At 44.9% G+C, this 15,362-nt stretch overlaps 1 protein-coding gene across 1 annotated transcript in view; it reads left to right on the forward strand.

Moving 5' to 3' along the window:
- Positions 1 to 15,362, forward strand: part of LOC147733461 (protein FAM169B-like) — a 368,824-nt gene that overhangs the window by 309,616 nt on the left and 43,846 nt on the right. Inside the window, exon 8 of the mRNA XM_086958079.1 lies at positions 13,255 to 13,343. Coding sequence (XP_086814205.1) covers positions 13,255 to 13,343 — 89 coding nt within the window. The remainder of the gene's footprint in view (positions 1 to 13,254; positions 13,344 to 15,362) is intronic.

Below are 15,362 nucleotides of genomic sequence, written 5' to 3' on the forward strand. Positions count from 1 at the left end.
AGGAGTTTTTCTCTGTGGAGAAATCTGGACAGGCTGTGCTGTTGTGGGTTTTTGGTGGAATTTCTAGTAGAAGTACTGAACAGTGTAGCCTGTGGATATAGGCTGCATTATCCGTCTTTAAATTCTCTCTTAAGTGTTTGTGCAGTTCTGCATTTTTTGACAATTTAAGAGATTATTTTTAATTACTCCGGGGTCCGCGCACATGGGTGGGACTATTCACTAGATTATGACTATAACAGAGATACCCCTAATACAGAACTGGAGTTACAGGACAGAAACTACTCCTTCCTGATGTATACTCCCTCTGAGCTGCTTCACAGTTGCCTCTTGAGATTCTCATCCTCACTGACTGTGTTCCTTGTCGCTGTTAGATCCGAAGGTGAGTGGGCTTCACGCTTTCTGTGTCAGTCTGCCATACACCACCTATTGTACAGGCAAACCAGATCTGAGGGCATGAGCATCCTTCTTACCATAAGTTGTGACGCCATTCCATGTTTGTCAGACCATCACCCTGCCAGCATTCTGTGCCCGGTCTGTCACTTCTAAGGAGGAGAGACTCCATTGCTTGGTCTCCAGAGAATGCTGAGCTTTTGCACAGTTGTACCAAAAACACCTTGTGGATGATCAGCTCTGTGTGGGGTTTGCTGGAGAGAAAAGAGGAAAGGATGTTCAGAAGAGAACCATTTCCACTGGCTCATGCTCTGTATTAAAAACTGCTACATATTGTTTAAAAAGCAGCCTCTGGAACAACTGCAGGCTCATTCTACCAGTGGCAAAGCTGATACCACTGCATTAGCGCAAGTGCCTGTCCTAAACATTTCTCTTGCAGCTACATGGGTGGGTTCCCCTCCATACATTCACAAAGCACTATTGTCTGGACAGTCAGATTCACTGAGAAGGAAACGTTTCCCACTTGCTCCTACAGGACCTTCTGGTTTGAGTCTATTCACAGACCCTCATCAAATTAAAAGCTTCATTGGTATCTATTCAAAAGGTGAGAAATCTTTGGCTAAAAGTCTATATCAGAAGAACAAGTTACTAATCTTTGGTAACACACTTTCTGGTTGAGAGTCTGGCTGCATATTCCTCACCGACTCTCCCTTCCTCCCAGTTCTGTGGTTGGTGTCTATCCTTTAATAAGATCCCATGTCTAGGAATCTGCACACTGGCCCCACCAATTTGCTTTTGGGGCACTTCGTCTAGAGGCGTGGACAGTCTCGAAAGCATGAGTGGTGCCTATATTGCTAGAGTGGTGCCTATAAAGGCACACACGTCATTTCCAGAGTGGAACTGCATAGGTGCGGAGCTGCACTGCGCCATCCACTGGCTCACAAATGTACTGCTGAAAAGTTTCTGGACCCAGTCTGATACCTAGGAAATATTCAAAAGTTGAGGAATCTGCGGCTAGACAGTGTTCATATTAGAAACAGCCTTACCAAAGGTAAGCAACTTGTTCTTTTAGTGATAGCCCGCCTGTCTCTTAGTTATAAGCCCGCGTTATTATAGTGAATCATCTGTTGCATTAGACCATCTCAACTCAGAGGCAGGATATTCACAATCACCTTGGGGGCCAGGATCTTCAAAACCACCTTGGCATCTGCTTTCAGAAGAAATGGGGGTCAGTTGGAGCCGCAATCCTCCAAACCCTTCCCCAGCTTCAGCAGGGTTGATATCCAATCTTCCTCCATTGAGTGTTTCACTGCACCCACTCTGGCAAAATGACTAAATACACCTTAGTATCAGTATCCTCACCAGACTTGACCAGAGTAATTAATAGAAAGAGTGGATAAACCCATCCACACTTGAGCCTTTCCCAGTTTTAAGGACATATTGGCTTAAATAACTTCGTTGGGAAGGACTGTGCTGTCTAGGAGACCCATTGGTCTTCTGTTAAGGTATCCAGTCTCGTGCCATTGATGTATTCTGCCACTTCATTTGGCGGTTACCATATAAATAACAGGAAACTAGTGGTAGTATCACTGAAAGGGGTTCAGATTGTCTTATTCTTCTGTTGGCCTTGATTGGGCTTGGTTCTTCCTAAGTTTTGATGCCAGCACCCTCTCTCATTTGTTTTCACCTTCATAGTATTCTAGACTAGTTCTACCATGATATACTCAGCCTATTAGTTTCCATTGGCCTCAACTGTTCCCCATGTAGACAAAACCTTGTGCCACATTTTCAGTTATGATGTTGCTTTGTGCCGTAGTCCAGTTCTTTAGGCTCTTTGCTGCTGGACACCCTGTGATTCTTTTTAGTTTAGCTGTCTCCACAATGCACACCGCCTTATGGGAGTCCTAAACTATGTATATGTTGCATTGCCCTCTATCATTAAAGAGGGGATATTGTTTGATTTGGGATAAGATCCCTTGTTTAACCACTAGGCTATTGAGGGTGGCATCGTTCATATGGCATACGAGGTTCTGCAACTGTTTTTCCACAACCCCATACCTGTCCCCTCTGCAAGTTGCATGTGACCGGTGCATGGCATGACTCTGAAATTATGCCATGTCCTGCCCCTAGATGGAGTTGAACGAAGCATGATTCACTAGGATCACATTAATCATGGTGTACATCTTATGGACTGCTGAAAAGTGTGACTAATCTTTTTCCCTAGGGTGAAGAGACCCTGAGGTATCAGCATCTATTCCCCCTGTCAGAGAGATCTACTATACCCCGAGGTCTATATCATGATTTTGTCTTTGAGACTATCCCGCACTAGATTCCAGTCACTTCCCATAAAAGTAAGCTCCATTGCCAAACTGAGTGACTTCTGCACTATTTGTCAGATGTGACTCTCTTGTTCCTGATTTAGGAAATAAGCTGCCACCAGGCATTTCAGCTTTTGCCTTAGCAGCCCATTGAGCAAGAGCAAAAGGGCCTCTTAATTAGAAAAGAAGAACGCAGTGAGAATTTAGAATGTGGCGTGCACAGTATACTGATCCCTTTGTCTTTGTTTTGGCTGATGCAAAATATTGCAGCTAAAGCAAGCATGATTTAAGACACCATGTAATCACATACTAGCGAATGGGTATTCTGTTAAAATCAATACTTTTATTGGGATTTTTGAGACCTACACGTTAAAAGATACAAACAAGTTTTTTAGTCACCCTATAATTTCCTTTTTATATCCAGCTCGGCCATTTTGTACAAAGCAATGAAAGGTTGTGCCCAAGATTCTCCCATTCAATTGGGAAACTTATCTGTCCACAGTGATAATTCCTCCTTCCTTTCCTAAATAAATATCCGAAACGCCCCAAAAATGCAATCGTCCCTCCCCAAATCCCCCAGACACACCCTTCATCCAACTACTACAGAGAATACTTCCATTTCTTTACTGAAGGGAGAATTAAAATTGACTCCCTTCCTGGATAACTCTTGGGTTTTGGTGTATTCTATCTCACAGTCATGCTTCCTTGGTATGCCAGGCCAATTAGAAATGCTTCCCATCGGAGCACATTGTCTGTCTACTACCCATCGGAGCTGGTTTTATTTTATTTAGCACCTTCCTCCATCTTTCTGTAGGCTTGCAGACCCCGAACCAACAGAGCCCGCCCAGGCTCCTCTTCCACCTCCTGACTTTGATCTACAGATTAACATCCTCCATTCCTCGTCAGCATCTTCTACTCTTCTGTCCAGCTCTATATTTTCTATGCCATTTCCCTTGGGATTGTCTAAAATGGCTCGCTTACAAATAAGTCCTAACAGACAAAAGAGCAACAACAGGTAAGAATAGTGTTATTGTGATCAGGGTCCACGTCCTTCTCAGGATCCTCGTCCCTCTCAGGATCCACGCCCCTCTCAGGATTCACCTCCCAAGTACAAAACTAACCCATAGCACTAGCACCCAGGTCAGACAAGCCCCAACGGGTACGAAGACAGCTGCTTCTCAGCTAAGCAGAGGCTGCTGTATGATCATTACAGCAGACCATTCTCACTGTAGTTCAACAATCTAAATGACAGTACCCTGAGTGGCACCAATGCTTTGTATTTTTTTTACCTAGAAAAGGGATGACAAGCCACTTAACTTTGGGCATTTGGCTATCAAGCCATAGGTAAAGAGTCCTGTAAACCTACTGTCTACCCTGTGGGATGTGTACTTCACATCTTAAACTTGAATCTCCAAGGATTTAGTCAACTTTTGAAGACCAACCACATCTGCTTTAGTTGGACAATCTCACTGGTCACCTGTGCTGTTTTGACCACCACCCCAGTCACTCTTGTTTAGTAACTTTAGGCAAGTCTGTTCTCACAAGGTTTAGCTCTAGAGTCACAGTAACAACACACTCCTCCAATGACAGTCTGGAGTCCTTATTCTATTACAAGATATTGTGATTGGTCAGATTGGCTTGCTAGGGCATCTGTCTATTTTGTTCATCTCTGCAGGCTTGTTTATCATGGCCCTTGATGTACAGAGCAACCAACATCAATGGAGGATCTCACCTAACAGCCCCCAAGTGACAAGTATTGCCCCCCTCCTCTTCACAATATACATAAATGCCCTTGAGCCAGCCCTGACTGTTTCAACGGTGGACGTTCCGCGTGCAGGGGAGACCAACATCCCAGTCCTCTTGTACGCGGACGACGCCGTTCTCCTCGCACGCACAGGTGTGGCCCTTAATAGACTATTGGAGTCCTTCGGAGACTTCATGACCTCATTAGATCTGAAAATTAATACCCAAAAATCCCAGGTCATAATTGTCAGGCGGTCCAGCAGAAAAAGGAAACTAATGACTTTTTCTTGCACAGGCAAAGAAGTAAAGAGGGTCCCAATTTTCACTTATCTGGGGGTCATCTTTGATGATAGAGTAACTTGGGGCCCACAACACAAGACAAAAAGCAACGCAGTAGCACGTTCGGCTGAAGCCCTGTTAAGCTTTGCTAAAAGGTTGGGGACCCGACCAATGGAGGCTATTCTTAAAGTATATAAAGCCAAATGTTTGGCTATAGCCTCCTATGGCTCAGCTATCTGGGGTTACAGCAAATCTGATGAGATCCAGAAGGTGGAGAACACATTTTTTAGATCTTTGCTTTCTGTTCCCCAGTCCACCCCCACTTTTACAATACATTCAGAGTTAGGTATGGGGTTTGTGACAGATTTAATAAAATCCTCACCTGTAATTTGCTGGCTAAAAACATGGCTTAACCAGGCAGTAAATCTCCTTAAATCATCTAATTCTTAAAGACTGCCTTGCTCTGGACAGAGCTCATAGAGTCCCATGGTTGGTTTATGTTAAAGCAATGCTTATGAGTGTGGGTCGAATTGACTTGTTCCATTTTCCAGATCGCATAAAAAAGGAGGATGTCTTGGAGATAAAATGCGCACAGGTAAACCTTTTCATGGCAGAGCGGGAGGAGTTAGAGCTGAGAAAACCATTTGTTAGAAGGAACTATGCACTCATTACTGTTCCAGGTCCTGAACCTTATCTTGTTTTTTGTAACCAGACCATTTCATCGTTTTCTCCTGACTAGATTCCGTTTCAATCTGATACATTTTATGCTGGGGTCTTATCCTAATTGGGATTCTCCATCTAATGCTAATCCATGCGATTGCGATCACTTTTCTATACAGGACACACTCCATTTTACCATGTTCTGCAAACACTATGCACTGATTAGGAAAAAATATTTGTTACCTATTTTACGGGAGGCGGGCTTTTTATAGGTCAGGCCAGCTCTCCTGTTTTTACAACTTTTATCTAGTGCGCACATAACATTTCATGTAGCAAGCTTCTTAGTGGCAGGTGTTCGAATTAATAAGAAGCGCTCTAACTTACGATTTAGATCCATTGCAATCAATTGATATTAGTATCCTTGGTGCTTTTTACTCTTTGAAGATGATTTTTAAATGGACCATTTTTATATATTTTTTAAAACGTTTTATAGAACACATGAGATATGTTCATTTTAAGTTTGATATGTCTTTACCTTTTATCATTGTAATTGATTGTAATCATATGTATTGTATTAATTGTGATTATTTGTATCTGTGTCTTTTTCTGATTTTTATTAATCGAATAAAAGTGATTGACTGACTGTATGAGAGATCAATGACACCGATTACAGTCTGTTATCAAGGGCAAAAGTAGCCTATTGTGCTCCTCGGAAAGGCAATCAGTATTTCAATCTAGCAGTACTTGTATAGCTTGGCTAATTACCCATGAGGATATCCAGGCACTGAGTAACACGGCTCAGTTGAAAAGCCAGGTCTTGGGTCTCTTCCTGAAATCCTTCAGTGAGGGTGTAGTCCGGAGATGGAGAGGAAAGACGTTCCAGGACTTGGCGGTGAGATGGGAGAAGGAACGGCCTTTGCTGTAGCGGAGTGAAGGTCTCTGGACAGTCGGTGGATATTCAGGCATCGGTTGATGTATCCTGATCCTAGGTCGGTGAAGGCTTTGTAGGAATGTGTCAATATCTTTAATTTACATCTTTTCTGGACGGGGAGCAAATGTAGTCGGACCCAGGTCACCTCACCTCACACCTGAGATGTGAGATCACCTGGGTCCGATTAGGGCAGATTGAGGATAAGGATGAGTATGTCGCTGACTTCTGTAATCTCTTAATGAGTTTGGTGGTGGTTCCTGCGTTCAGTGCGTTGCTGTATTCCAACTGGCTGGTGCCTAGGCCTTGAGGGACAGTTTTCCTCGTACTGATGGGGAGCCATTTGAAGATTCTTTGGAGCATGTGGAGGGTGTGGAAGCAGGCGGAGGAGACTGCATTGATCTGTCTCTTCATGGTGAGCTTGCTGTCCAAGGTGATGCAGAGGTCTGTCGCTGTGGAAGTGGGTGTGAGTTTAGTGGGCCACCAGGTGTCATTTCAAGGGTAGATGTTGTTGCCAATGATCAACACTTCGGTCTTGTCAGTGTTGAGCTTCAGACAGTTGGTCTTCATCCAGTCGGTGACATTTTTCATGCAGTTGTAGAAGTTGGTCAAGGCGTTGTAACCCAGTCAGGACCCACTATTGAGGACCATCCACTGAGGGACTGCTTCTGCTCTCATCAGGAATCCATTCTGCCAACGCTGCCCTTCTCGGGAAAAAGTGCTCCTTACCTCCACCAGATCTTCGTAGTGGTGGGGTTTGTTGAGAGTGAGAGGATGAGCTGGGCGTTGTCGGCATAGGAAATAGGTTGTAGGTTCTGGTGATGTCGACTAGAGGTGTTGAAGAGGGTGGGGCTGAGGGCGGAACCTTGAGGGATGCCGCAGATGATGCACTTGGGTTCTGAGGTGAAGGGAGGTAATTGGATTCACTGAGTTTTTCCCGTGAGAATTGATGCTCTGCATCTGAGGGCATCAGAGAAGTGTGGCTCACTGGTTAGAGCAGGCAGACCCTGAAGCAGAGGTCAGACCCGGGACTAGGGTTCAATTCCCGACACGGCAGGGTCTTGAGCTCAAATGTCCACGGACTCGATAATTCTCGCTTCGGTGCCTGACCTAATCATGGGTTCACACTCTGCAACTCTGGGCATTAAGCTTGCTTAATCTCCACAACGGCCCCCCGCGGCGGGATGCCTGGCTTTCACCTTGGGGATGCCCTGTAGGGGCTATCTCACAGGGAAAAGCCAGGATGGGTTCCCAAGGCAAGCGCTTAGAGACCCCTGGGTTATAAGCGCTATATAAATCCAACATACAATACAATACAATACAATCTTCCTGGATCCCGATGTGGTGCAGGTCAAGGATGAGGGCTGCCGATTCTCCTCTGTTGAGGAGGGTGCGGATGTTGTTTGTGGCGGTGATGACAGCTGTCTCAGTGCTGTGGTTGGTGCAGATATTGAATTGGGAGGCATAGAGCAGGTTGTTTCTCCCCAGGTGCTGGTTGATGGCCTTCTCGAGGACTTTGGTGGGGAAAGGGAGCAGTGAAAGGAGCGGTAGTTCTGGATTTCTCTGGGTTAGGCGGAGCGTTTCTGGAGTAGAAGTCTGACTTCTGTTTGTTTCCATGCATCGGGAAAAGTGGCTATGGCAATGAATGTATTGGGGATGATGGTGAGTTGATGGCTGATGTCCTTGCTTCCGAGGTTGAAGAGGTGGTGAGGGCAGGGGTCCGTGGCTGTTCGCTAGTGAATGGAGTTCATGATGTCTGTGGTGTTCTGTGTGGTGAGCTGTTCCCAAATTGTTGTATGGCGTTTTAGGATCCGAGTGAAAATTCCCGATTCATGCCCTTATATAGGTACAATTCACACTGTCCTTATATAGACATAGCAATCATAACCATATTTAGACATAACCCATGCAGTCCGAATACAGGCATGGCTACTTGCACTCTTTCCAAAAAGTCACAACGATTTTTTGGAAAACTCGGCCTAAGCAGTCAGGGACATCCCCTTGCTTGAATATTGATTTGTCCAAGAATTCATGGAGTTTTCAAAGAACTACCATTCTCTTGAGGTTCTTTGATGACGTTATTATGCCCGACTTTGTCAAACTAGGCATCTCCCAGGTATAAATATGCCTACACTTGCCCTAGCAAACACACGGTGGTTCGGAGCAGCTCGACTATCTACCTGCCCGACGCAGCTCGCTACAGCAAGTGCTGAAGGAAGCGGACCCTCCAGCTGACACACTGATCGAGAAGCTGTTCCTTCTCTCGCTTAGAATCCAGCTCCAGTGTTTCCAAGCTCCCCTCGTGGGGTGTTGGGAAATCGAGTCCAGAGACGGAGATACCAGACCTCCTTCATTCTAAAACCAAGGTACGGAGCTGATTAGACCCTAAGGAAAATCTTGGATAGATTCTTGGCAAAGAAAAAAAAACCTATGCTACACCACACTTACTTCTTCCCTCATACTAGACTTCGGTTAGATACATTGGGGTAGGCGTATTTTAGAAGCACCAGTTGAGTACTTTTAGCCTTTGTTATTTATGTATGTATTTATCTATGGTTTAAAAATCATACAATGCTTTTACAGTATTATTTTATAATACTCTTCTCGATGTATGCATTATACTTTACAGCTTGTCTTACTATTGTAACAGTTCACTTTACTTGCATGAGAAAGAAGACTGTTCAATAAATCCTATTATTGAAAACACCTGTCTCTCTATTTCTCTGCACCTCTGATGAAACGAAGTAAGCACGATTGACTGAGAAAAATATCTATCTATTGTTTGAACGACTCTGAAGATACGTTTATTCTTGGGGAAACAGTTGTCATGTTTATGCGGTTGTCAAAAACTAATCCCTTCTTGTGAATTCGAGAAAGTTTCTAGTGACCTCTGAGCTAGCTGGCACTCACTATTAAGTCTAATATATTGGATAGAGACCTAGTAGACATAAGTCCTACGTCAAATCTCTAGGGTATATTAATCCAATGCACAGAGCCTATTGGGAATATAGGAACTACACTACAAAGTGGTGAGTGGCTGATCAGGTGAGGCTTCCGTTGAAGCGAGGAGGGCGTGGAGGTCAGGGGGTTGGGGCACAAAGTTCTTGTAGATGGCAGCTATCTTGTTGTTGAAGTGGTCTGCTATACTGTCGCAGAATTCTTGTGAGGGAGGGGTTGTGTTGTCGGTGGCCGTAGGGTAGGAGAACTCTCTGACGATGCAGAAGAATTTCCGTGTGGTGTTGTGCTTGCTTCAATGCTGCTTGCCAGGGCGTCTTTTTTCACGTCTTTGAGACGCTGGCGGTATTTGTTCAGGGCTGACTTAAAAGTGACTTGGTCTGTGGTGTCTACGCTGGTGCGCTATATTCTTTCCAATTCTTTGCTGCTGTTTTTCATAGTCCTCAGTTCTGATGTGTACCAGCTGGCTTGTTTGGTGACTCTGCAGGTTTTGGCTTATTTGATGGGGACAACTCCGTCAGAGGCATTTGTGATCTAGGTGGTGAAGTTCTGGACTGCTTGTTCCAGATTGGTTGCGGGGCTGGGCTGGGTGGTGTTGGGGGTCTCTCCATTAGGTCTGTGGCACTTTATTCCATCTGCAGAAGGGGGCGTTGGAGGGGCTGGTGGCGGTGCATGGTGAGCCTGTTGCTGGCTTTAAAAAACGGGTACGGTGTGTGTACTGCTCTGTGCGTGGGGTCAGTGACCAACTGGGTAAGCCTGATGTTGCCCATGCATTACAGGAGGTTGGAGGAGTTTGTGTCTATGGGGCCGTCCAGGTGGAAGTTAAGGTCTCAGAGGAAAATGTAGATCTTGAACTTGATGGCTAGCGATTAAGTCAGTGATGGCATTGCAGAAACCGGTGCATGGTCCTGGGCCTCCGTATGCAAGGGTGCCTCTGATGGTTGTTCTGTCATTGGTGTGGAGTTGGAGATTGAGGTGTTCCATGATCCGAGTGGTGCTGTCCTCTGTGGCGGTGCAGTAGATTGTTTTTTTATGGATGATGGCGACGCCTCCTCCTTGTTTGTTGGCGCGCTCTCAGTGTGTCATCTTGTAGCCGTTTGGCATGGCGATGGCAGGAGCCGAGGAGGAGTGAAGTCAAATTTCTGTGATGAAAATCGCGTTGGTCGACGGTGGAGATGGTGTCCCAGACATCGATGGCATGTTTACAGAAAGATAGGGCGTTGCGCAGGAGGAATCGGAGTGATTCCGGGGGAGTTGCGGTTGGCGAAGGTGGAGTGGAGTGGGTTTCAGTGAAGGTGGAAGGTCCTGAGTTGCAGGTGAAGAGACAGCAATGACTGGTGACAGCTTTGCCGTTAAGTGAGGAGGAGTAAGGCAGCAGTTGTTGCAGCGGCTGCGGTCCAGGGCTCGCAGTTCGTGGCGGAGTACTTGTGGGTGGTCGGTTGGCCAAGGTATAGCAGGTGGCTCCTGGCAGTAACTAAGAGGAAAAATATCTGAGTGGCAGAACTGGAAGCACTGCAAAGTACTGGCTGCAATAAATCTGGACAATAGAGAGACGTAGACAAAGTCAGGAGACCTGATGCGTGGAAGCTGGTTGGGGACCTGCGTAATGGGGTCACGCTGTGGCCTCCATTAAGTAGGTCCTGGGAGGGGGTGGGGTGTTGGGCGGCGGGAAGAGGGAAGGCGAACGGGTAGGAAAAGCAGGCGGCAACCAAGGGAAAGAGATCTGAGCAGCAGAATTGGAAGCACGACAAAGTACTGGCAGCAAAAACCCTGGGCACTGGAGAGACGTAGGCAGAGTCACGAGACCTGCTATGTGTAAACTGGTCGGGGACCTGTTCCGAGGTGCAGTTCCAGAATTCCAGCCAGTACTGCTGTAGGGATTCAGAGACCACGCTAACACAGCACCAATTCCAGCTGACACCCATAGTAAAAGATCTGTACCAATAGTCTCCTTGATAAATTCAGGCCCCTCACAGCCCTTTGTGACAGCACCCATTAGGGCTGAGAATGTTCCTCCCCAGGAGCCACACTGCTCGAGAATTTAGTGATGCGATGAGGTAGCAGCCCTTTCCACCATAAAGGTTTCTGGTGGTTGCCCAGGGCTCCTGATCTGACAGTCAACAGGCGTTGTAACCCAGTCAGGACCCACGATTGATGACCATCCACTTGAGTGACTGCATCAGCTCTCATCAGGAATCCATTCTGCCAACGCTGCCCTTCTCGGGAAAAAATACCCTTATCTCTGCCATACATTCACTCCTGTACAGGCGCAACCCTCGGCACGGCTGGGGCTTTTATCTCTTCCTTGCCACTTTTGAGTTGACTACTCCTATGAGGGCAGAATGAGCCTCTAATGTGTGGCCTTTCGAAGCAACTGCACTTTACCCCTTCCTTGTGAGGCACCTCAGGAGCAGGCCATGAGTACTGGGATTGATTACTACATGCAGCCAGGGACCCAGGCAGGCACTCTGTAACAGCAGTGCTGGTCCAAAATATTTCAGGCCTTCAAAAATTAGGTGTCATCAAATGTAGCATTGGTCTCTTCAACTGGTAGTTTTAGCTGAGCGCTTATCTATGCCATTGGTACATGGCGTGAAGACACCCCCTCCCCCTCCCCAAGTGCTCCTTCATACTTCTGTGCCTTTTTTCGACACCCCTGCTATGTGCCTTAGTTTATTTATCGTAGTTCTCTGTAGATAGTAATTTGAGATCTTCTTGAGGGTGTGCCTTGTTAAAGTGGAGGAAGATTTAGAAGCTGGTGGTACTTGATGGGCTTCAGCGCCTGCCATGGCCCCTTCACTTGCACTTTTATCTACATGTCCAAGAAAACCCTGTAGCTCTTTAGCAAGGTCTTGGATCATTTGCAGGGGATGAAGTGAGTGCTTGCATTGTGAGTGAATACAGAAGAAACAGCTTCTAAGGAAGTAGTCCACTCGTTTTGTTACTGGAAGTAGTAAATTTGACCATCTAACAGCGATCCATCTTATGCTTTAGTGTCCCTCCTTCGAAGCTAGATACTTATATAAAACAGAATCCGTCCCACACAGGACTATCCACTCAGCCACTCCTCAAAACCTGCTCAATAAGCTGGCCCTGTTAGGAGGCCATCACTCTCTCGGCAGCCTTGAAATGCTTCTAATAGAACCTCACTCATTTAAAAAAGTGGTCCTGATGGCTCGGTCTTTCATAGGCAGTGAAGCCAAAATCTGGAACTCCATCCTGCAAGCCTTGTGCAACCCCAAGCCTCTCGCTTTATTAAAAAAAAAAATCTAACTCTTACTTTTCCAAAGATGCTTTCGCCTAAGCCTTATTTAACTGTCTCTAGTCCTAAGACTTCACTTTCTTCTCTTGTCTCCGTCCTCTGACTTCCTTAGTTGGCTTCTCCCGTGCAGTCATTCCACCTCCTCATACTTCCTGTGCTTTCTCTGTAAGTGGCATCTCAGTTCTTTTGTGGTCTCTCTCTGTTGCATTCGAAGTGAGATTTCTTAAAATACTTTCTTCTCCTTTCTAGCATAGTGGGGATGGTTCATCTTGCAGATCTTGTATGAAGTACCTGCTCCTGGATTTGTTTATACTGTATGATAAGTATTCCTTTCTCTCTCTAATAGAGGCCTATTTTGATATTTCATCTCAAGCGTATAGCATCCCTATATGTATTGAAGGTTTTTCACTTTAATGTTATCAGTACCGGCAGGCTGGTAAATGTTCATGTTCCACGTATTATGCTCTCTTCCCTCTTCAGCTTTCAAATTTGTTTAGTTTTGCTTTATTCTGTGCCGCAATTTGTTATGATTTGTATTGTAATATTCATCTAGTTTTGTAAAGTGCTCTAATGGGCTATGCTCACTCTGCATAAAACTGCATAGCTAAATAAATAGTCCTATAGAACATACCCGATGGTGTGGCTGTAGGAATTTCTCCTTCTGTGGTGAGGACTTTTTAGTAAATATCCTTGTCTTAACATTTCGCCTTCAATTGCAGTCCACGAGGCACCTGAAGATTCTTTTAAGGAGGCGAATGTCTGCAGCGTGAAAAGAGATGTAGAATCTTCAGTCGGTCACATCATTGAGGTACAGTTTTATGATCCATATAACTGTTTATAGTTTTGTTTTACACAGGTCTGCCAATGGAATAGCACTGATCAGTCCCTCGAGCATATAGGACCTTGTCATCATAAGCAGCATTAGTGGCTTGAAAAGGAGGTCATACGACTCAGCAGGAAGAACCGGCTTTCAGATTGTCTTCAGCTTTATCTGTAAGGGCAGCCTGCACCGACTTGTGATGTTTATTTTAAAAAAGGGCTCAATGATCAGGGTCAGAGGCAGATAAAGTTCCATCTATATTCAAGAGATGAACGCACACGTGCATCATGGGGATATTCTTCTAAATCTACTTGCAGAGTGTTGTTAGGACATCTTTGCTTAGAATCACCAGATTTGTCATAGGTGCCATAATTGTGGAGTTCAGTGTTGAAACGATACTCTAGAGGCAGTGCGCTTGAACAAAGTTTATTGGAAAAGAAGATTAGTCTGTTCAGAAACCGACTTCAAATTAGGTACTTCCTCTTAGTCCAGTATTTCCTCTCTAATGTTGTATGTTCCCCTGCTAACAGGTCCTGCATGTGTTTCCATTTAAGATCACAAGGAATATAGCAAAATAAATGAGAATAAGACGAATTCTTATATAACATGTTAAAGTACAATAACACACCCTTTCCCAACTGAGATATAAACCAAAGATAAACACCGATCAGATTTGATCTGAAATAAAATCCTCAATCGTCCCTCAACCAAGAGCTTCTCAGCCTCCTCAACCGTGAACTTCTTCTCAAACCCATTGGGTCACTTCCGTCATCTGCATTAACTTTGGAGTACTCACAACACACACTGGGGATCACAGACATATTTACAGAAAGATCAAGAAAGACATTATCACCCTAGCCAGGCACTTTTAGCATCAATCTCGATAGATGGCAGAGAACCCTTAATCCTGCAAGCTGAAACCCTGATTAAAGTTCCACCCCCTGTTCCAACCCCCACTCTTACAACTACATCCAGTGCCTAAGTCAGGTATGGACTACTTCGCTTCTCCTTTCAGGTTTTCATTGGAATTTCTAACTGAACTATCTGACACTTTCTGCGGGTCCGTCCACCTAATATTCATATACTCCTGCATCTTGCTTTTATAAAAATCTGCCTTTTTCCTCACATTTGCTAGCATTATATTCTCAGAAAAAAACCCACCTATCCTTCAACCTCCATTGAGAGAACTAGCGCCCAGGCTTCCTAACCCTCAACAACTCGAGAAAAGCTAGTGACTCAATTTTGGATAGTCCTGTAAGAGCAGTGTCCCTTGTAAGACTCTCCATAAGAGTCACACTTTTAAAGCTATTGACTCCTATTCTGTTTGATGCTGTATTTGCTCAAGTACTCCGCAGAACATGAACTGACAAATTAAAGACCATTGTATGTCAAAGACTGACGCAGAGATTTCCTACAAAAAGATACTCCCGGAAATGGGTGACTTCTTCAGGAGATATTTTCTCGACCATCCTAATTTCAGCCATTCAGAAAATAATCAGCACCAGAGCATAATCTCTTTACTAGGCCAAAAGGTCCTACTAGATCCAAATGTAATTTCCTTCATAGATCACCAGGTCAGTCAACTGGTTGGGAACTAACAACAAATGTTTTGGCCAATTTGTTACTCAGCCCACATAACTCACACTAGCATGCCCATTTATCAATCATCCAATTCATAAGTTGGTTACCAAACAACTCCTGTATGCTTTTCTTCTTAACTGTCACTCCTGAGTGCCCCTCAGGTCACTGCATTATGATTCATTCCATCAGATTGAAATGAGGAACAGTTTTGTTACTCCTTTTTTTTACTATACCTCCTTCCATGGCTATTTTACCTTGAATCTTGGCAAACAATTTCATTTTATCTGAAAGCCTTCGGGCCATCCAGATCTCAGGCATTTGATTACCAGCCTACTAACGAGGCCTGCAGCTGTGACTTTATTCCACTCAGTCTCAAAAATTGTTTCCTATTCAGTCATAATTTGTGTCTCATTCCACATTCTGATA

Source organism: Lissotriton vulgaris, chromosome 2_1 (assembly GCF_964263255.1).
Source record: "Lissotriton vulgaris chromosome 2_1, aLisVul1.2, whole genome shotgun sequence".
In the NCBI taxonomy this organism is placed as follows: domain Eukaryota; kingdom Metazoa; phylum Chordata; class Amphibia; order Caudata; family Salamandridae; genus Lissotriton; species Lissotriton vulgaris.